Source organism: Perca flavescens, chromosome 2, assembly GCF_004354835.1.
Source record: "Perca flavescens isolate YP-PL-M2 chromosome 2, PFLA_1.0, whole genome shotgun sequence".
NCBI classification, from domain to species: Eukaryota; Metazoa; Chordata; class Actinopteri; order Perciformes; family Percidae; genus Perca; species Perca flavescens.
The window spans coordinates 20094380-20117610 of record NC_041332.1 but is presented as its reverse complement, the minus strand read 5'-3'; the positions used below and the strand labels follow the sequence as shown (position 1 = coordinate 20117610).

General features: G+C 41.1%; 2 protein-coding genes across 2 annotated transcripts in view; both read right to left on the bottom strand.

Moving 5' to 3' along the window:
• The window catches only part of usp43a (ubiquitin specific peptidase 43a), a 117016-nt gene extending 109983 nt beyond the window's left edge, over positions 1-7033 (bottom strand). Inside the window, exon 1 of the mRNA XM_028604538.1 lies at positions 6086-7033. Within this exon, the coding sequence (XP_028460339.1) occupies positions 6086-6697 (612 nt within the window). The 5' untranslated portion in view covers positions 6698-7033. The remainder of the gene's footprint in view (positions 1-6085) is intronic.
• Positions 7034-8850: 1817 nt separating this feature from the next.
• On the bottom strand, positions 8851-23085 carry cfap52 (cilia and flagella associated protein 52). The gene is made up of 14 exons (XM_028566396.1): positions 22867-23085; positions 22196-22395; positions 21764-21900; positions 21155-21283; positions 20943-21042; positions 20523-20639; positions 20005-20105; positions 19623-19793; positions 18198-18346; positions 17865-18010; positions 16683-16834; positions 15584-15686; positions 10112-10223; positions 8851-9231 (listed from the first exon to the last, which is right to left on the bottom strand). Exons 1-14 carry the CDS (start codon positions 22925-22927, stop codon positions 9050-9052), a joined length of 1860 nt encoding a protein of 619 aa, XP_028422197.1. The 5' UTR covers positions 22928-23085; the 3' UTR covers positions 8851-9049.
• Positions 23086-23231: the final 146 nt, after the last annotated feature.

Genomic DNA, 23231 nt, shown 5'->3' with positions numbered 1-23231 from the left:
TTCTTTCTTTCTACCATGTAGGAACCATTCACACTCCCCCCCCCCACCATGGATGTATTAGCCCCACACCCACACATGAGCCTCTCTTAGCAGTGTAGCACCTGAACCCTGCCTGCAAACTTAAGCGGAATTTGTACTAGAGTTTAGATTTTCTGCCCAAGCCCGAGCCGAGTCGGGCCGATATGTCCCGCCACTATCCTCGGGCCGGGCCGCGCTGGGCCCTTGATCAAACATTTGTGCTTGATTCAGATATCTCACGAGTCCTTTAGCAGCAGATATGGTCTCTCCTATATCCGGTGCGTTGACGGCTAGTGCGTCGGCATGCAGACCGTGGCGAAGGACAGTATTAATTAGGTGATCGAGACAAGAAAGTTTCCTATGTGGTTCCAGGGCTTTGATTATGTTGCTGCCTTGATACGTTACCCAAAGGTAAAAGGAATTGTAGTTGAGAACATCAGTTATAATGGCCCACGAATAAAAAAATTGTCTGGTTTAAAATCGGGCTCAGGCTCATAATAACAGTTAATGTGTCGGGCCGGTATCGGACACAAAGTGCACGGGCTCGGGTAGGGTTGGGCTTGATTTCTTTGGCCCGATCTAAGCTTTAATTTATACTTCTGCGTAAAATCTACGCTGTGGCTATGTACGTAGGTACGAGGAGACACGGACCTACGCTGTACCTCTCGAAAAATGCAGCGTTCCATCTCCCCCGACTCATTTCCTGGTTCTCCTTCTCCATAAACAACATGAAATCAAGGAGAGGGTGAACTTTTACTGCTACAGATTTCCCCCGGATTTCTTTCCCACCGCGGTCAGAAATAAGGGGAGACACTTTGTTTCTCTCACTATGACTCTAGAGTCGGTACTCGCTCCAAAGCTATTCACTGTCACTTTCTCACTTCTCCCTCGCTCTTCCACACACTCCCCACACTCACACATGTCGGCTTGACGCACACACCAACACACAACTTGAGGCCACTTACGTAGGCTCTGCATGGAGCCTCCGCAGAACCATAAATCACGCTTAACTGCGACTTTCTGTGTCAGCCTAGGCCATATTTGATTCACCTCCAGAACAACAGAGAACAGGCAGGTATTTTTGGATGACAAATGTAAATGCCACGTCTTGGAATCAGACCTATATTTTCTCTGCAGCGCTGAGAAGTTCAGAAATCCTTTGATAAAGGTGTGCCGGCAAGTCAAGACTGAACAGAGCCTGTAGATGTCCCCGGTGTGGGATTTACAGACTATCAGGGATGAGATGCGATGGAAATAATCGCCTCTGAATGGTTTACAGCTGAAACTGAGAAATTGATACTTTGAGGATTCACAGCAGAGGCTGTAAATACGCTACTGTGCACAACTGAGAGTCCAGGAAGCTGTATAGGATAGCTGTATATACGCTATCAAGAGCTGTATAAGCATATATGCCTTCCCCATAACTGAGATAAAGTAGGAAAGTCATCCCAGCCTCCATGATTCGGTGATCACAGTATCTCATAATACTAAAGATGTATTTTTTCCTATTGCTTCCTAGACTGTGTTGTTCAGACTTGGTACATAAATCATGAAAAGGATAATAGACCTGGTGGAAAATGGTCTCATATTGTCGTGCTTACACAGATACAGCAGACACACTTCTCGTTGTGTTTCTTTATTGCCTTTTGTCACAGCGCTGCAGGTATAATGGAGTGCGGCTCACTGAGTCGTGGGAATGCATGCTGCTTCCAAACAGCATATGGTTGCTCTGTTACAGTACTTGGTAAGTGGTCTAGCTTGTGTTTTATAAGTGTTTGAAGCATTACTACTTTCCCAACCACTTCACGACAAAGATCCCACTAAGTCTGTGGCCAAATTCAGAATACACAGATTCTTATATCTATTCTAAATCTTCAACCCGCTCGCTGCTAAAGTCAAATAAGTCCCCCCATCTGCTTCAATCAAGCTGAAATGAGAGGCAGCCCTGCTGTGCAATTTTAGCAGAGTCCAGGTGGTGCATATCCCCACAGCAATGTGTGCGTGTCTTTCTACAAACAATGTATACATCTCAGCACTGAGAGTGAGAATGAGAGTGGTCCTTGAAGGAGAGCAGAGACAAGAAAAGACAAACAAACCATCAGTCTCGCTGACCTGTCTCACTGTCACACACTTCCTGCACTCCCAGAACAAACAAGACAACTTAAAATACCAGGCTTCATCTTCAGGGCCGAGCTCCTCTGGCTTCACAGAGCTGCATCCTGTCAAGCGTAAAAAAAAAAAAAAAAAAAAAAAGAAAGAATCCGGGCTCCTACGCTACGACTTTTAAAAAGTAGTTACTGTGTTGTTAAATCCTTTAGTTCAGTGTAACACATTAAAAAGAGTTTACTCTGTCATTGAGTTGAATTGATGTAGACAACTATTGGAGCAACCAATCAAAAGGACACCCTCCAGATTTTATCAACGTCAAATGTGTAGTGAAGCATTTATGACAGAGTTGGGAATTTTGACCTTTAAATACAGCACTTCCATTAGGCTGATCACTGTCATTTATGAGCTTCGCTGCATTAACACAATTCATATCAGTCTGACTCGAAGTGTAGAATATCTAGGAAGCTAGTGAGTGTGTGCTGGTGAGCAACTTCTAACAATGATTTCCACGAGAACCTTAAGCCATCACTTGTTAAACCAGTCCAGTGAGTCACACAATTAAAAACGTTTAACACCCTGAAGTGCATTGTGATTTTGGGACAAAGACTGACATTAGGCCGGCTACACACTGGCTACGTCGCGTGAGCGTGGCGTTTCTGTTACAGGTCAGCTGCATGGCGTTTTCTATGTCTTTACACACCAGAAATGTGTCTAATGCGGCGCTGCTGCTAGCCTTGTCTGTACACATGTCCATGTTTCCCATTGATTTACTGCATTTAAGCAGTAGTATACTTCATGTTAAATATATACTGATTTGATTACAGCAAAGACGTCAGCAGTATTGACGGCAAAATAGGCTACAGAATATTTTGTTCGTATTGACAGGTGCAATATTTGAAAAATAAATTTTTTATTACATTTATATCTGCATTTATGTCAAAACCTAGAGACTTTCAAACATCAACATGTGATTTATTAATATGTAACATCTTTTCCTATTCTATTTTGCCTGGAAACGCTTCCAACACGCTTGCGTGTCGCGTGATAAATAGGCGTCAGTTCTATTTCTAGCAGGCACGCTGGAGCCACGCGTGTAAGCTGTAACCTGTTAACATGGGAGCCAAAATAAAAACCGGACAAGCCACGCAGCTGACACGCTCACGCCACGCAGCCCGTGTGTAGCCGGCCTTACAATATTATGAATCTAAGTCGAGTATAACAGACACATAAGTGCACACTACACTTTGGTTTGTCAAAAGGCCAAGAAAGTAGAATAAAACTTGTTTTCCAGCTCCATGTCGAACTTTTCGAGAAGATGCACCCAACATTTAAATGTTGACTAAATTCCCTGCTACAAAGCCTGAGGTCATCCTGGTATCTTCAGTTAAGATGTTGTGATGTCTACTGAAAGGCTAATGACTCCATACATGTCCCAAACAAAAGAAGCCCAGTGCCTAGCTGTGGAGAGATTTAGTAATAACCATCAGTTGTCAAAGTTGTGTGTCCCTTTTTCTTATTACTGCCCTGGGGGGGGGGAGGGTCTTATGAGGATAACAGGGCTGACGATGTAGTTTTGTTTACCGGCAATTTCTCTCCCTCCCACTTTCCCTCTCTCCCTCTGAGTACACACCATTGGCGGAGTCTCAGCAGGGGGTATCCTCCTTTTCCAGGCTGAATGCACTTGTTACAGTAAACATCCTCTCTCCTGCTTCACCCTGGGATGAGCAGACAGACACAAATCACTGTATCGATGCAATGGGGCGAAGCAAGAAAGGGGGAGTGAAGGACATGGATGTTTTTTTTATTCCGGCCCACGATGATGAGAGGTATTACAGCAAAATAAAGGAAAGAGTGAATACCTTTGTTTAAACAGAGCAGCCCGTTCAGACGTTTTTCCTTCCAATATGTGGCCATTACAAGGACTGATATCATCCACCATTTTAACTCATTTTGGTACAAATGGCCTGAATGAGACAGACTGAATCACACATTCTGTGACAATTTGATCACCCAAACAAAATACTGCACAAAGGAGGTCATTTTATTTCATATAAATCCAGATGTTTACCTCAATCCATACCTAGATACCAGACCTTGTGTTACTTCATGTTTTTCCCACCCCAAACTTTTTATTATTAAATAAAATGTCTACAGAGACTCAAGTTGGTGATGCTGACCGTGACAAGAGTTTAAAATCTGCCCTTTAAAAATCGTACATGCATTAATGATCCATTACATGATGACTCCTTGAATTTTTCAGATCAAAACAGCATCTCCTTAATCACTACCTTTCGCTGACAGCTTTGGAACAGAGTGCACTCTCTCTCTCTCAACCTTTTCCATTATAAATTAAATCCCACTCATACTGTCTTGCCACTGTATGTGCGTTTTCTGTGCATACCCACACCCCTACAACTTCCCCCAGGCTGTCTGTTGATGCAACAGAGCAGTTCCCGGCCTACTGGTTGACTGTCAGCCCAGAGGGAACCCTGCAGTCCTGGCTCACAACAGCCATGAGTGACTGTGACAGCAAGCGAGCAAGCCTTCTGTGTTGTAAGTATGTGACCCCCCCCTGTTGATTTAATATCCTTTATAATATGCTTACATTTTGTCGGATAATTTTGCAACTCTTATCACATGCATTTAACGGTTTGTGTAATAAGATAGGAACGTTCGACTCCCTCGTACTCCTAATGACAGTCTGAGAATGCGGACAAACCACCTGAAGTGCTGCACGGAAGGGCAGTTGAGTCAAGTGGAGACACTGCATTCTGTGTGTAATCAGTAACCACATTGCATGCACACACAAAACTACTACTAGTACAAACAATAATAAAATGCAGAAACTGGGAGGCAAAGTGGTGAGGTGTTTCTGCTCCACTTGAAACACGACCTGGCTGTGCACCTTCATTCACGGAAATGGAACACAGGTCGACTGTTGCCCTTTGAACCACATTCAGTTAAGTGCTCACCTGACGTGTTTATTCAAATATTTGTTTTGCCAATATAGGCCGTGATATGCGATAGTTGGTAATACAGCTTAAAAACAAGCAAACACAAAATCCTCTTGACACCTGCTGTGCTGGTAGGCTGGCTGCTGAGTAGTGGCAGGGCACAGGATGCACAAAAGCTATTATGAAGGTGTTTGAAAGAGAAAAAAAATGTGAATAGGTAAACTAACCTGAAAATAATGACATGTCTTTATTGTTGGAGTAGCTCACAGGGGACAAAGAGGCACACATTTCCTGTTGAACCCCCATTGGGTCTCCTTCTCGCTCTCTCTGTGCAATGTGTATGTACCCTGTCTTCTTCTCCAAGTACCCACTGAGGACACAACACAGCAGACAACTCAAGGCAGCTAAATTATATTTTGCCTAGACACCCAGAAACCCACCAGCTCGCCTGTGCTGGAAAACTACCTGGCCGCAGGTTTGCTGATTGTTTGATTTAAAATGCCTTAAGGCCCTATGGAATGGGTTTTAATGTGCTGTAGTAGAACACATTCCCAGACAAATGTGCAGTTAATAAAATAATCACAAACCAACTGACACAGGGTTTAACTTAAGGGTTTCAGGGCCCCTGGGGGCCTGGGGCCCGTGCATGATATGTTCAGGTAGAAATGTGGCTTTCCAATTAAAAACATGACTTTCCAAATAATACTTACAAAAACATACAGTACATCTGATATTTGTGTAACTATAGTGGTTAAGTTCCCAGAAAAAAAAAAAATTGGATGTATATTAGAAAGGAGATCTCTCTCTATTAAACTAGTTTCAAAAAATGTCCTCAAGTGGCATGTCAGGAAAATAAACTGTGGGCACCACAGTAGTTTACTTTCCACTCAGGCAAATATGCGTTAAGACACAAAACTAAACAAAAAGCATCACAACAAACCAGTGCAATCAGCAGCAACCTAATACAGTAGTGAATAAACACCCAGTGCCCTCTCTGTCCTCACCTTGAACTCCACAGACAGCTGGGGGGTGTACTCCAGGGTCCACAGCCCTCGAACCAGCGACGCCAGCTGCTCGGTCACCTCTCCTCTGGCGGTCTGCGGCTCCTCGCCTCTCACCTCCCCGTTCACCCTCCTGTGGCACAGATCGGACTTGTACTGCTCCAGCCCGAGGTACTCGGCCAGCAGGTCCGTGTTGCTGAGGCACTGGACCACGGCGTTCATGAAACAGGTGTTGCCGTGGTTCTTCAGCCCCAGCACCCCGGGGGTCTTGTCGCCGTAGCACCACGACAGCCTGTCTTTCACCGAGCCGTGAGAGGAGGACGCCGTGGAGCACTTCTTCACGGTTCCCTCCCTGGAGGTCTGCACGCAGTCGTCTTTGAAACCCCCAGAATCGCCTTGGCCGAAGCCGCCGTCGTCGTCCTCCGCGTCCGGTGGTTCCGCGTCGCCAAAGTGCGCCAAAGTGCCTAAAGTTTTGAGGATCCTTCCCATGAAATTCCCAAAAGATCGCAGCGATTTCCTCCTGATAAACTTCCCGCTTTTGTATTTCTTCTCTTTTCGCTTCGTCGTTTTGGGTTTCATGGCTTTTCTTGCCTTGTTTTCCTTGCGGGTATCCATGGCTCCTACTACTTATTATAGGACCGAGAGAAAATGAACGGGCTGTGGAGTCGCACCTGTCTGCCAGCCTGTCTACCCCTCCTCCTCCTTTCTCTCCAAAAACCTTACCGCTCAAGTGGCACCGACTTGGTGCCGATAAGGCACATGATTGCTGATATTATTCCTTTGACATCCCGGTAATTCCCATTACGATATGGTCACCAGTCCGCGCGTTTTGATGCGTGACGCTCCCTCCGGGAACTACAGAAGAGGAGATGCTTACTTGTCTGTGTTCCCTCCACACAGCAGCTTCAGTAGGCTACACTTCCTCATCGATGGCTGGATCGTACGCTGGCGGTCTCTCTCTCTCTCTCTCTCTCTCTCTCTCTCTCTCTCTCTCTCTCTCTCTCTCTCTCTCTCTCTCTCTCTCTCTACCTATTCCTCCCTCCTCTCCTGTCCTGTCTATGGTTCTACAATGAACACGTTTATATTTGCAGGACATCGTCTAATGCCCGCCCCTCATACATGAATTTAATTAACCTGGATTGCATTACTTATACACAATAGAATGGTTCATACAATGAGCAGGAAATCCTTTTCACACTATTGCTGGACTGGCAAGGCGCACATAACTTGACATGTCTTGTTTGTTATTCAAAGAACAAGGAAGTTGTTGACTTTAATAGTTGTCAAGCACTGTAGCCTTAAACTGCCCCCTGTAGGACTAATTACAACATCAACCTGCCTAACATCTTCAGAGGGTGTCTTGAAGAAGACATCATTGGCATTTGTTGGATGATCCTAATATAGAGGCTGTCACAAAAAAACATCAACCTCTCCTTATTTCCTACCCCAATCCTAAAATGAAGACACAGTCAGCTACTGAAAGCCTTTTAGTGGTACGTTATAATCATTCGATAGTAAGAGTATGGACTAATTCAATACAGTGCGATCAATGAGAGTAAAACTTCTCAATGGCCACATAATACTGCTGTGTATAAGGGTCTACTTTTGCTTCACTCTGCTATTGAAATACCTTCTGTCCACAGTATAACACACTAGCATTTACAGACACATTTACAGCATCCTATAAATAGCATGGTTGCTACCTTCATACACAATAATGCTGCTGTTGCTGCTGCTACAACAACAACCTGGAAGCTCCACAAAGTAAGTAAAATGGATGTTACAGAACCATTCAGCCAGAAGAAGTTATTTTCAGTTCTGGTGTTCAAGGGGGATTCACCATCTTTTGTGCTATATTCAGATTCTAATCACTTGAAGCTTAATTTCACAGCTCACCAGTACTAAAGATTGAACTTAGTGGGCCAGATGTGCTGATTTATTGAAATAGATATTCAGGGCCCCATCCAATATTCCAATGCTCTTATTCCAGTGTTGTTAGGAAACATGCACACATGGTTACCATTGTTACAAATAAAACTGTGACTTACTTACAGAAAAACGACCCACAATTGTCCTGTTTATAAGCAGGGTGGAGAAACGCCAAGACAGAGATGCCTTTTTTTCTTTTCTTTTTACTGTTCCAGGGATATTATTGCTGACCGGGTTTACATTGCAGATTTGCCATTTAACTTTTTTGGGGGGGAAGCAGGGGTGAGTTATAAATTATTTTGATTAGCCGTTTTGAACAATACTGAGGAGAGTGGGTTCAGATCAGAGACAGTCAGAGAGCATTTCTGCTGTACGTTGCCTCACTCTTCACCCAGAATCCTTCAGGGAATTGCTATTGATAGATTACCTGACAGCAGCCGTGTGCTTAAGCGGCCAAGAATCTGGGCCTACTCTTTGTCTCTACAGTAACATACAGAAGAATCATATCTGAGTACATGTAATGTACTGTATACAGTACTATTGCCTTGTTTGCACATATTCTGGTTTAATCTGCAATGAGATTGTCTGTAGAACTGCATTAATTCTGTTGTTCTCATGAAGTCTAATGAATTATAATGCAGACACTTTGATGTGAAAATAAGTTCCTGTGGCTTGAAGTGTAATTTTAAATTCAAATAAATTGTCACTCTGTGAATTTCCACCTATATTCAGCTCCTGTGGGGAATTACCATTCAAGAGACTACACTGCTCAGGAAGTGTAATCTCTTCACTTATATCATTCTTTCTCTGATGGAAAAGAAAACAATCTAGCAAAGTCATTAATGCTTGATCAAATTACATTTATTTCTTTTGGTTAGAGTGTAAACCTATTCTGCAATGTTAATGTAAGCTTGTTGAAGTCTGATAGCAACATTTACTAAGTGGAAAGATTAAGGGAGAGGGTTGGCTACATTTGTGTTACTGGATTACAAGTTTCTGTTGCTTCTACATGACGTGTCCAGGATTCCACGTGTCACATTAAGAGGAAGAGGGGTGAGGGAACCGCCATCGAAGAATGGCTCCATCTGCGCTGGTGCTGACTAAGGTGCTGTTGTTGGAGCAGACCTTGATGCTGGTGATACTGCCGCCATGAGCTATTCCTATGTGGGTCACTGCACCTTCCATATAGTCCCACACCTTCACCAGCTTGTCATCTCCACCTGTCATTAAAAGGTGAAAAATATGTCAACAACCTGAAAGAAGTTTGAGCAGAGCAGGCATTGTAGTACCAGCAGAGGAGATGAAAGTTAAAGGTCCAATGTGTAGGAATTTCTCCCATCTAGCGTTGAGATCATATATCGTAATCAGAGTACGTATCACAGCTACGGTAGCCTTCACGCTTCAAAAAGCCGGTCTCTTGCTCTTTTCAATATCCTTTTTCTTTTTCTGGGCGAAGAAGAAGACTCCTGTTCCTGAAATTTGGATTTTGAATACGTGTGGTCCTCCATGTTTCCTTCTTCAAACTTGCCGGGGCCGGGAAGCTACGATACCCATTAGCAGCATTAGCAGCACCTGGGAGTTTATCATGCGACAGCAAAAACGCGAAAGGCGGAGCAGTATGTCCTGTATGTCCCTTACCGGCTAACGTATTTCAAGGTGGCACATGAATATGAAGAGTCTACCCCAGTTCATGCAAATGCAAATTTAAAATTTCAAGCCAAAAGGTATTGGTATTGATGGTGGTGGTACATATTCATGAAAAAAGGACAAGTTTATGAACGGGCAACACCGATTTTGATAATGAACAACTAAACACGTTACACACTGGACCTTTAAGGCTCCAAAGAGATGAGAACACACTCTACTATATTTGAGAGTAAAAAAGACAAATGGACTATAACACAAGAATGCCAGGATCAATACAAATCTAAGCATTTAATTAAAGAGTTTTTAACTAAAGGACACTAACTTAAACTTTAGTCACAAAAAAAAGGGACAATCATGCTCTTATCTGAACATGAGCATTATCAGCAATGGACCGAGGCATGTGTAAAAGGAGCACAGCAATATAACAAGTCTGAGATGTGTAATGGGCCATACCTGTTACAAAGTGTTTGCCATCCTGTGTGATGTGCAGGCCATTGATGGCCCCAGATAGCGAGCCTTCCAGTTCTCTAATGGCAGAGCCGTCGTACACATCCCAGTAGGATACCTGAGAGGGAAGTTAACACATTACACATATTTGTTCATCGCTGGCATTGTTTATGGAAGACTCAGTCAGTGTCCACAAGGGAGGGAGAGTGTGCATGTACTGTACACTGATATTGTGGAGTCTCTCTTCTTTACTGACACGGAGAACAACATCTCTATGTTGTTGTGCTATTGCTCTATTACATCATCATCATTATAAACTGTATTATTTCCTATTATGGTAAAATGCAATGTGTGATCTCAAACCCCCTTGAACTACCTTCACTGCTTTATTATTCGTACACTTTATGGAAATGCTTAGGTCTATGGGATATTTTATTAACCACGCACACACACACACGCACGCACGCACGCACGCACGCACGCACGCACGCACGCACGCACACACAAACAAATTGAAACTATGTTTGCTGATCTAAATGAGACTTAATCATCCCTCAAGCTTTATAGCTGTCAAAGTAGTATCAAGTCTCACAAAAGGCAATTTTAAGTTATTTATAGCGCAGGCAGCGGAAACATCACAGTACCACACGGCAACAAGGGTCCTTTGTTGTTATTTATATGTCTAAGCTGATTACATTTTAAAAGTTAAGTACTGTAAATAAAGGGCCAGATGGATTTGATCATTAAAATCAGTCTTCTGAGTCACCTTATATGAATGAGGTTCTAATAGAAGATTAAGTGGCCCTTCTGAGCATTGATTTCAGTCCCTATGTGTGTTTACAGTCCAGAAGCCATTTCAAAGTTGGTAAAACACTCAAAGTAAATCAAGTGTTAAAAGCACTACACACCACATTTAAAGATCAAATGACTAAAGATCTGTATATATCCTGACTGTAATGCTGCTAACAAACAATACATAGATGCTTACTATTTGACTAAACTAAGTGAAATCATACGCAGTATTACATGGGTTGGCTGTTTGTAAAAGGTTATGTATAAAAGTTCATGTTACACAGAGCTGCACAGAATGAACCCAACCTTTATAAGAATAGCCTCTGAGATAGGATTTCATTTCTCTGCACAAGACCATGCCTGTAATACATTATAGGATGGGAAATGTAATCTCACACAGACATATCAAATACGGTTGGTTTTTATGGAATGGAAGAGGAACATAAGGCGTGGAAAAAAAAAACTCTTATAGTTTCAAAACTGCAGAATGATTCTCAAAGCAATAAGCTGCCCTTACAAGCCACAGGAGCATTTCTGTGGGGCCGTTTGAAACTACAGGATTTCTCTGCTACATATCGGCTTATACCGGATGGAATGGCTTGCTGATATTAATATTCCTACAAAATAACTTTGCAAAACATAATTTGGGAAAACACTGCCCCAACCAGAGGGGAAAACGGTTCATAATAAACACCAAATACAAAGTTCTGAAATCCTTCCTTGTTTAACTCAGTATCACATCAAAACGTAAGGCTTACAAGCTGTGCAGAATATGCAAATTATTTCAGTTGACATGTGTGTTTCATGAGAGTCCTATCTTTTCAACAAACAGCAGACAAAGCAGTACCTAGAATTACCGCCTCGCTGTTGTATGCCTCCGCCAACCAGTCAAGTTGCAGTTTACGTTCATGTCTGTCCAGACTTATAATATATGGAGTAAAGACTTTGAAGGAATCTAATAAAAGGCATTAAGTCTATTTTTGGTTGAAGTTGTCACTATATTGACATGTATGATTCCAGAGAATAATTTCCAGTGAGAAAAGATGTGATGCTGTCTTCACTTAGACACTATTTTCTCACAGAGGAGTACAGAGGACTGATAGAGAGCTTCGTCATAGTGCAACCAAAATCGCCTGAAACTCAATATCAGCAAAACCAATGAGTTGGTGGTGGACTACCAGAGGAACAGGAGGCCCCCTGTCCTAGCTGCCCATCCAGGGAAAGGAAGTGAAGAGGGTGGACTTACAGTATACAAGTACTGTTGTGGGGTCCAAATCAATAAAAAACTATAGAGGGCTATAGTGTTGTGACTTGAGTCTGACTTGAGTCACAACACTATAGCCCTCTTTTTAGGAAGGGACAGAGCAGACGGTTCTTCCTGAGGAGACTCAGATCCTTCAGTGTGTGTAACAGGCTCCTGCAGATCTTCCATTAGGCTGTAGTAGCCAGTGCTCTGTTCTTCGCCGTGGTGTGCTGCGTTGGTGGCACCGATGCTTGGAGGTTAGCAGTCTCGCCAAGCTGTTAAAGCCGGCCAACTGGGTGATCAGGTTGGAACTGGACAGTGTGGAGGCAGTGGCAGTGAGAGTAGGATGAGGTACAAAATCAAAGCCAACTTGGATAACCCTCCTCACCCTCTCTAGAGAAACATGAAGACCAAAGCCTGGGAGTTGTTCTTCATCCAAGACGAGGGTTTAAGGATAGAGGATGTTGCTTGCTGTACAGATTGGGAAGCCCCTTGAGGCAAATCTTTGATGTGATATAGGGATATATAATTCAATTGATTGGATTGTTCTTGTTCTGCTGTATGTCTATTAGTGTGTAAGTTTATTGAGAGAAACAAAAGACAGAGTCAAATTCCTTGTAGAATGTTTTCACATGCTTGGCCAATAAAGCTGATTCTGTAGTCGCCATGACAGTAGACAATGCTTCAAATATGGATGCTGCTGCAAAGAAGCTACAAGTTCAAAAATGTGGATGCTTCACACACATCTTCAAAACAAAAGATCTATACAATCCCCATAGTTTCAAGATGGGCACCCAAAAGTATTGTCAAGAATTCAGTATCTGACCAAATGTATAATAAGGTCACAATCTCCCCTTTTAACCTGAGTGGTCATAAATAATGGCCAGAAAAGTTTTTTTGCAGAACATTACAATGTCACAGTAAAGTTAACCTTTGTCCTTTAGGATATAACATCACTTCATAATTTTATCTTATAAGACATTTGTGTAAAATGTTGTCATAATTATCGTAGAAATTCTTGAGTTATGGCCCAAAACGTATTTTGTGAGATCACAGTGAACTTGACCTTTGACTACTCAAATCTATTCAGTACATCCTTGAGTCTAAGTGGATGTTGTGCCAAATTTGAAGAAATTCCCTCGTGGCGTTCCTGAGATATCGCATTCACGAGAATAGGGCGGACGGTAGGACAATCTGAAAACATACGGCTATCGCCAGTGTGGAGGCATAACAATACCACTAATAAGTGATCAAAATTATGTTTATGTATAATATTTTGGAAATCCCAGTAAGATCAGTTAAATTGTAACTCTCCTCCTTTTTCTCCCTCATGTCATCTTTCGTTGCTTCCTCCTTGCCACAGTCACAGCCTCTCCCTCTTTCATTATCTAATTTCAGCAGCTTATTAGAGACTCCCACCTGTGTGAGTTGTCTTGGCCCATCTGTGTTCCCTCCACCTCAGGCTAGGAAACTGGCTTATAGCCACAACATGGGCCAACAGGAAATTAATTACATGCAGCAAGCAAGGGCGAGTCTGAAACGCCAGGCCTGCTGTTGGTAATGCTCATTTTATAACCAGAAAAGACCTGAAGTCACAGCCAGAGTAGTCACCTCAGCTACAGACAAGGTCAGCATTGTTAAGTCCTTATGCTAATGGATCCTCGGTTTACACTTATCGCCATTTCTAGCCACTGGGGGACCATAGGAACGCATTATAATGTTAAAAAAACCTCATAAAGTGACATTTTCATGCCATGGGACCTTTAACAATATTGCTGGATGAAGTTCATATTATGCTGCTAGTACTACTACATTTTAATTATGTAAGCCATCAAAGCTACATCCCCTCTTTAGCAAAACAAACACTTTAAAAACATCATTCCCATCCTCCTAAAAGGGGGAGAGAGTCAGCACCTTATTGTCTACACTAAATGCAGCACCTAAACATGCATCATCATCATCATCATCATCAATACAACCTCTCCCTGACCCTGCACTACCCTTGTCTATTTTTCCCTTGTCCACTGCCTTTCTCTTCACACCTTCTCTCAGTTCTGGTGGTTTACGTTCTGTGATTTTACTCAGAGGCATGCTGGGATGTGATGAAGGGTTAGAGGAAGGAGAGAAGAGAGAGCAGAGCTTTGGTATTTGTTGTCCCAGACAGAGCACCTGTGTCCTGGGATGAGCAGATGGTGGATCTGGCTGGCACATGGGTGGCATAGGCACATCCACAGGAAGGCATGAACACCACAGCACTCCCCTCTCTCATCTCTCACTTCTGTCTCCCCATTCCCTGTATCCCTCCTTCTCACTCTGTCTCCGCTCACTCAGCACATCCACAGCACAACTTGTTCTCACCTCTCAACATGCAGGGGAGGCAACAATATGGGTCTAGAGTGTGGCCGGGTTCACGGGGTATGGATAGAGTGCACAATCAAAGAACCTAGCATTTCATTCTGCCACTCTGAACTTATGACCTTATGTAAATAAAGTGCTGAGTTAATCAAAATGATTCACAAAATAACAGACTTGTTATTATGTTTTTTTGTCACAGTGACTTGCAGCCAACACAGCAGCTTACTTATGTTCAGCTGAGAAACAAATCACAAGCTTTTCAAACTAATCTATGGACATGCAAGTGTGTGTGTGTCTAGGTCTTCACTGTCCTACTCTACGCTGATTTTACCAGAGTGGCAGGCTTTTCTCTCACACACACTGAGTGGAGATTATAATAACAATAACAGCATAATGAGACATCTAGATTATGATTGTGTGAGTGCCAGTTTCTTTGCACCCTGAGGGATTTTCAATCATTACAATCATTACATTTTGTTCCTGTGAGGCATGACTGCTGAATTGCATCCCAGGGAATTATTTGCTTGTGCATTAAACAAACCAAAACTGAAGATGCATAGGGAGATTTCTGAGACCACAGTAAAGCGATATACTAGTTGAGATATACATTAAGTTAATAAGAATTTCAAAAACTGCCTACTGGAATTGCCTAATAATGTATTCTGCTGCACTGAGTACTGTGGTGGAATGTAACTGACAAAAGTTGATTTTTTTTTTTTTAGAGATGTATGGTTTTCACAGGACAGCAATGCTACAAACATATGATGTTCTCATAGAAAATGATGCACCGCTGTAAATTAAATGACCCAACAGTATATAAAGGACTTAAAATGAGCGCAACCTTAAACGACTACAGCAGTGAAATGCTACATACACACTAATGCAGCAGTAATATTAAATCAACACTAGTAAGTACTTTTGATACTTGAAGTCAATTTTGCTGATAATACTTACATATTTTACTAAAGTAAGGTTTTGAATGCAGGACCTTTACTTGTAGTGGAATATTTTTACAGTGTGGTATTAGTACTTTTACTCAATTAAAGGATCTAAATTCTTCTTGTACTATTGACTGTCCCAAAACACACCTTTCTGTCAGTGCCACTGGTAATGATCTGGTATTCTTCTGGGTGGTAACACACCGTCCGGAACAGTGTGTTGGCAATCACCATTTGAAGACTTGCAAATCGCCTACAGCAGGAAATGGAGAAGATGAAAAAAAGGGAGGAGAGAAGAGGTTGACTTTCACCAGTATAGAAGTGGTCTAGCATAACAACAACATAAACTGCCAAGTGCAGTTTAATGTGATAAAACATTTTTTCAGGCAAAAAACAAACAAACAACTGAATATGTATTGTTACAAACTTAAAAAACGCTTAAATGTACCATGCAGTCACAAAGCAAATAGAACATGCACACACATGCACAACTTCCTCTGTGGACACACACACAAAAAAAATTATGTCTGGCTGCACAAACTAGATTCATTAAGGCTCTTGTCTGACTAATATTCTTTTCAACATCAGCTTGTTGTAATCATACAAAAAAAAAAGCAAATCCATGTCACTCTTGATGCATCCAGCCTGGAAAGCCTTAAATCCACACACTTAGTCATTGAAGGGGATATACGGTGAAAAAACATGAACACCATCAGAGTTTTTAAAGGTTTTATTCTCTTCACAGAAGAAGCCCCACAGATTAAAGAATTTAAAGCTTTCTTCATAAAGAATGCACTGGATTTATTTTGGATTTCTACTGTACCAGCCAGACACCAATGAACAGTTTCAGCACTTCACTCTTATCACAACTCAGACCTGAAGGCAGCAGGTTCTATCTGGTGGCTACGTACGTATATCATTAGCAATTATTTATACAATGTTTTGTACTGGATAATGTGATTAACTGATCCATCAACACCTTTCCATTTGGTCTGCTCTGCTCTCAGTAAAATAGACCTAGTTGAGGAGTCATCCACTTTTGGTTGTGGGGTAAAATTGAGAATTAGTTAATTACAATTTGACTCAGTGTAGCGGCTTTGCATGACATTGATACTACTGCTAGAAACATAGGGGTATTTTATGCACTAAATATACAAGAACAAAGAGGATACATGTGAGAGATGTATGTGTTGTTGTGCTTGCCTTGTGCTCAGACAGAAGTGTTTGCGTATGCAAATGGACTACTCACACTAAATCCCAGATGATGCAGGCACCATCAGAGCTGGCAGTGACACACTCTTTGTCGTCACTCTTGATTTTGATACAGTTGATGGTGGCTTTGTGCTCTTTCATGGTCTCCAGCAGCCGATGGCCGTGTGGCTGCAGCTCCCAAACACGCACCTACAGCAGGTGAACCCAAACTCATTCAACCTCACAGGAGACCCTTTTTTACATCAGATATGACACTTAATCAAAATGCTTTCTCATCTTTGTTTCAGTTATTTGTCTTTACAAAAGATATTCAGCAGTTTCCAATCTGTCAAACTGCAATAACACTATATGCCACAGTGCTCAAACATATACAAGGATATGTATTTGCAGGGTGTGTACAGTGTGTACATTATAGTCTTGGATCTGTATCATAGATGTAGCATTTGCACTGTTTACTATTATTATTGTTGCTTTATTTTTACATGCTGCCTTTTAAAATTGTTTCATTTTGTATATGTGTAGAATATATTGTAGATTTTACATTGTTTGGCATTCTGTGGACAGCAAAGAAAGAATTCCATTGTACAGGGAAACATGTTTCCTTACTGTGCATATGACAATAAAATGTAAAACATATAATGAATTAAATCATGTGACTACTTGCATTAAGCATCTTAACTTAAGTTCTCCTTAATAATTCACAGCTTACTTATACAAATTTAAGACTTAATTTAGAATGTACACATTTCCATCCTTAAAACCATTTAATCAGATTCAGGAGGAATTCTACAATAAATAACAGAAATGCACAAACAGCTTCTTCAGAGAAGTTTAGACAGCAGCTATGGCAGGAACAAGTCTGCAGACTGCAGACCAGGTAACAAGGTTAGCTAACTTACAAAAAATTAAGCTACATAATCATTCAATTTTTAAGCATATGGCTTCTTAATTATAATAAAAAATGTCTCCAGAAAATGGTGCATTGTGCAACCAACTGTTGTTCATTTACTACACGTCTTCTAGCAAACAATTGCATCTTAGACATTGGAGGAATTAGTGCACACTGCAATTCTAAAATTTAACATTATCATGGTGCTTGTGGAGGATTTCAATGTGTTGCTTTGTGTTGTGCTTGTGTCATTTGATGATAACACTGGACATTACACCATTTTTTTCAACAATTCTATGTTTGAGGTTTATCACTGTTATATGTACTGACCTGCCCCTCCCCCCCTCCACTGACAATCCTCTTGCAGTCCCTGGTGCCAGCGATGGCTGTCACACCCATTCTGTGTGCATTGTGAACGATGAGCATGAGCCGGCCACTTTCTGGCGCAAACACACGAATCTTACCATCATTCCATGCTAGAAGAGAGTGAAATACACTTTTAACAGTCAGTTATCAAGAAGATTAATTTGATTCAGTGTGTGAAATAGTATCATTTTAGTGCAACAAGGTAACTTCATAAAAAGTTTACTAATATAATTATGACTGAATTTTTTTGCAGTAATGAGCTCCAATGCAATCTTGCTTGCTGATATCTCTACCCACCACTGATGATGCTATGTCCGTCAACCATGAAGTCCAGGGAATTGCAGGTCATGTTGGGTACAGTGATGCGCAGCAGCTCTTTGGGCTGGTCTATGTGCCACAACCTGATGTCCTCCTCAGAGCAGGTTGCAAACAATTCTGACGTTCCACTAGTAGAAAAAAAGAGAGAAAAATGTGGAATTACAGCTCACTGAATGTGGGTATAAACATCTGTAAGAATAAGAAGAAGAAGAAGAAGAAGAAGAAGAAGAAGAAGAAAGAACTTTATTAATCCCAGAGGGGAAATTTAATTTTTTCACTCAGTTACTTTACACATTACACACACACAGGCCCGACTTACATACACATGCAAACAGGACCTATACCAATGCATTAAATGGAGAGATGTCAGAGCGAGGGGGTTGCCGACGAACAGGCGCCTCGAGCATTTCAGGTTTCGGTGCCTGGCTTAAGGGCAACTCGGCCTCCAGCTACCAGTCCACAATCCATACTTGGTCTGTACAGGGACTTGAACCGGCGTTCCCAAGCCAAGTCCCCATGGACTGAGCTAATGTTGCCCCATAAATAGTGCTAATTGAGTTAAAGGTATATCACCTTACATTTAAGCAAGTATCCATGTAATCAATGACATGATGACGTTGGATTCAATACATTGCCCAGGTGTTTGTACAATATACCTATACCAGTACTGTTTTTCTAAACTTAAACCAACATGGATGAGGCAAGCAAATGTCTCCCTCTAGTGAGCACAATGGGGTACTGACGGTCAGACATTATGAGAGATAAATGTGGTTTAAGTGGTTTACCCAAAAATGACATATAGCTATTCACAATAGAAGTTGAAACATCACTTGTACTTGTTGCACTATAGATGACACAAAGAATACTATTTTTCTTTTAAAATCTGTATTTGTGGAAAAAAAGTAGAAAGATCCAGGCATTACAATATGCCTGCCTATCTAAATCTAAGGCAGGCCGACACACCAAGTGAAGGTAAGCAACACTTTGTGGTGTGCTGTGTGCTTGCTTGTAAGCACCGCAATAGTCTTTGTCAAGCTTGGGGAAGCACGGTTGTTTTTGTTGGACAAATGTGACAACAGATTGAAAATGTTGAATCAGACAACACATGCTTATACAACATCAAATAGTCCTATACAGATCTGAACAACCAGCTGGCCCAACACTGTTCAGATGTTGGTGTGTCTTGGTATTTGCTGGAAATGAACTGAACATTAATCTCCAAAATGTAGTCATAAACATAACTGATTTAAAAAAAGGTTAAAAGTGCATCGTAAATACTTCTATCTTGTCACGCTCCAGAGTGAAGGGATTATTTTACAGCATGATGAAGTTTTATTTCTCTGAATTTCTTGAAATTCAAAAGCCGTGTTGTTCTCCTCCCTGAATTGTCTGTGTGCCACTTACAAAGATATGGCTACGTCCTTGACAGCACTGTTGTGGCTGGTGGAAATGAGTTCCGATTTGAAGTTCTCATAACTGAAGCGGTACATCTGAGCAGCCTCTGTTCCAACAAAGAACTGCTGGCCCTCCCCTCTTAGAGCGATGGAGGTCACCCTCTTTTCCAGCTGCACCTTCCTAATGCAGGAGAAGAGGAAAAAAGGAGCTGATAATGAGCACTAAACACAGCTAAACCGTTTACATTATATACTGTGGGTACCCTAGATATGTATTCTAATGTACAAGATATAGAGAAAAAAAGCTGTGAACCTTGCAAAACATGTATTATTACCAAATATAAGATTTTTTTTAATAGTGATGATTCAAATTACACAGTTGTTGGACTCACTTAAGAGTTTTGAAGTTAGTCCTGGAACACAGAGTGAAGGTGCCAGATCCAGAGCCTACAAGCAGGTCCCCAGACTTCAGTATCCTTATGACACTGACACCCTGAACAGAAAAGCTATGAGCACTGAGATTCTAGAAAGACCTGGTGAGTTTTCTCAAATATTGCAGAGCTGCCTGAATTAGTTCCAGGAAGCATAAGCTAAATGCTTCCACACTTTAGAAGTCTGGATACTAGCAGTAAAGATACATCAGTACTCACAAACAAGACAGATTTCAAGAATGACAAGGAAGTGCACAACAATCCATTAAAGAGATAAAAGAAATTACAGTCGCAGATCAAATAAAATACACGAGATGAGCTTTTGCATACTGTATATTTCAAAAGTAGCATTCCATCAGAAATATAGTCCAATCAGCTCTTTATGTGAAGCAGGATTCCTCAATGTGAGTGAGCAACAGCTGAAATTACTTTCACAGAGACAAATTAGGAATGTAAGCACTCCCGTTGCGCTGACCTACCAGGCTGTATTTGGCTTTAACTGGACCATAGTCACTCAGAAGCCCTGTCTTCAGGTTGATTTTCATTATGTCTCCACTGGTGGTGCCACAGAAAATGAATTTATCGTCCTCTGTGATCTGTGTTATATAAACAAGTAAACATGAGCAAAACTGTCTAATATCACTGTGTCTGGTGTACGTTTTTGGACAATTGAAATTTAAAAATCAGAGAGTAATGCCACATTAAATTGCCAGCCATGTTCATAGATTGTTAACTGTATATCTTCCCCAAATGCATCTACTGCAACTGTGCCACCAATCATTTAGTGACTTTTGGCAATAGCCATTTTGCAAAACTCAGATGAAACTCAAAATGGCAAACTAGTTAAATAAGCTGAGTAAACAAACTGATGTGAATGAAAAACTTTCATGGCGTCATACCTCTATACATTTCACAATCCTTTTCAGTTTGCCTGTCTGACACTCGGTGGGCCTGATCTTCCTGTTGGGGAGGTCCAGCTCCCAGACACGCAATGTTCCGCTGCCCAAAAAAAGAACCAATGATATTAAAATTCTCAAATAAGATTGTTACTTACTAGTTGAACTAGGCTGACAATTGGTTTACAGAATGCCAATAGACACTATATACTCACCTCCCAGCAGAAACAAAGATATTGTCGTTTATGTTAGAGTACTGCACAGTGAGGCAGTGACCGGCACTGTGCGGTGAAGCTGGGCTCCCACAGATGGCCTGCTTGGTCTCAATATCCCATACCACAATGCTGAAAAAACACAAAAAAACACCACACACAATAAACAAATAGAGAATATGTAAAGTTGAGTGGATTTACATACTACTAAGGGGTAGCTTCTCTATTACATTTTCAGTAAAAGAGACAAATTTATTCTCTCTTCTTTTCACTGAAGAACTGATTTGCAGGAAATTATTGTATTTATTAAGTGTTACAAACTGTGATAATGTGCCCAGAGAAGTGTCTCAATTTGCATAAAATGGCCACTGTAGTAAACACTGTTCTGAAAGTCACATGGCAAAATGCTGCATGCCTTACTATGGAGATTGGTCATTAAATAAAAGAGTGCAGAGCTTATTATGAGATTTTTAAACTACTATCCTGGTTTTCAGCTGATCCGACTGTAAAAATAAGTCTATGAGCTGATCATGTGTCTCTTTCCCTCAATCCTGGTTATTTCGGAGGGAGCACTACTTACAAAGAATTGCACCACCAAAACTCGTTGTTTACCTGCCATCATCCTGACCACCAAGGGACACCAGGTACTTGTCGCCGGGAGAGAAGGCCAGTGCCTCTACCTTTGCCTTGTGGAGCAACAACTGGGCATAGATTGTTCGCTGAGCATAGTCCCAGATGATAACCATAGCCTAGGCAAATATTTAAAATATTACAAATGTTAAATGTGAAAATGACATTGGTTTTGACATTCCTTACTATAACATATATATATATATATATATATATATATATATATATATATATATATATATATATATATATATATATATATATATAACAATGACTACTTCATTATTTACCAAACAACACCAATATGGAAAAAATAATTAAACGGTAAGTAAGGTAAGTGCTGGTGTTGAGGATTCAGTTTAGTTAGCTTAAACTTAAACTTTAAATATAAGGTATATTAGCAACAACACCTACCTGAAAGCCCATGAAGTTGACTTGTCCAGAGGCAATATATATTCCACTTTTGGACACTGAAATACAGGATACATTGTTTGTGTGTCCATGCAGGAACTCTTGCTTGCCATCTTTGATTCTCTTTAGAATGACTGTGCATCCCAGAGGATAGATTAGATGCTCTCTGTCTGGATGGACTCTCAGGCCAGAAAACACATGCCCTGATAACACAAAATGTAGCATTAAATAAGATAGAACGTGTTTCAAGATAGAAAAGGACAAAGGTAAACTGTTTGTGATCATGATGGATGGTCTCTTATTTCAAAAGGTAACGAGGTAGATGAGCAGACAGCAGTGAGAATGCGCAACATTTCCCAGATTAGTAGCTGCACCGTCTTTCTATAGTTGAATATAGTTAGCTAGTTAGCAAAGCACTTTATCTTGCCAACTCCTTATTTGACCATTTTAAAACTTAACGTTAGCTTTGACAGTTAAGATATCACAAGACCTAGTGTAAACCTACTAACTATAATGTTACACTAATTAAAAAGAAAATCCCAGGTGTTTTATGTGCGCAAATTAGCTAGCGTGTTAACTATCCTAGCTGTAACGTTATTCTTTGAAGTTTTAGTTGTGTTAACGATAGGTTAGCTAACGTTAGCTAGGTTAGAACCGTTTTCAGGACAACTTACCGTTGAACCCAATAACAGCCTCCAGTTCAAGTTGAGGCACTCCCTGTGTTTCAAGAGCCATGGCTGAAAACTTTATATAGCTATATATGTCTTCTGTAAGGTGTTGAGATAGGCCTACTTTTATCAAGAAATGTAAATATTGCTAGAAAAACTAACGCTACCGTAGTTTTCCCAAACAGGCCTGATAATTCAACTAACGTTACACCAAACAAACGTTACTTAGCAACAGCTGGGGTTCTATTCCACTGTGATTGGTCGGTATTTCTATGGGTGAAACCATCATGCGTCCTCGCTGCCATGCTTCAGGTGCTCTTGGAAATGTTAACGTTATTTCTAGTAGTGCACATTCAAACTTAAAGACAAAT

What these genes read in the sequence shown, in the direction of transcription:
- cfap52 (XM_028566396.1), bottom strand. Translation starts at nt 22,927, where the DNA reads ATGGCTCTTGAAACACAGGGAGTGCCTCAACTTGAACTGGAGGCTGTT. An exon ending in TTAAAGCCAAATACAGCCTG is followed by an intron (nt 20,106 to 20,522) that starts GTAGGTCAGCGC and finishes TTTTCTGTTCAG; the next exon opens with GGTGTCAGTGTCATAAGGAT. An exon ending in CGGACATAGCATCATCAGTG is followed by an intron (nt 18,011 to 18,197) that starts GTGGGTAGAGAT and finishes ACTCTCTTCTAG; the next exon opens with CATGGAATGATGGTAAGATT.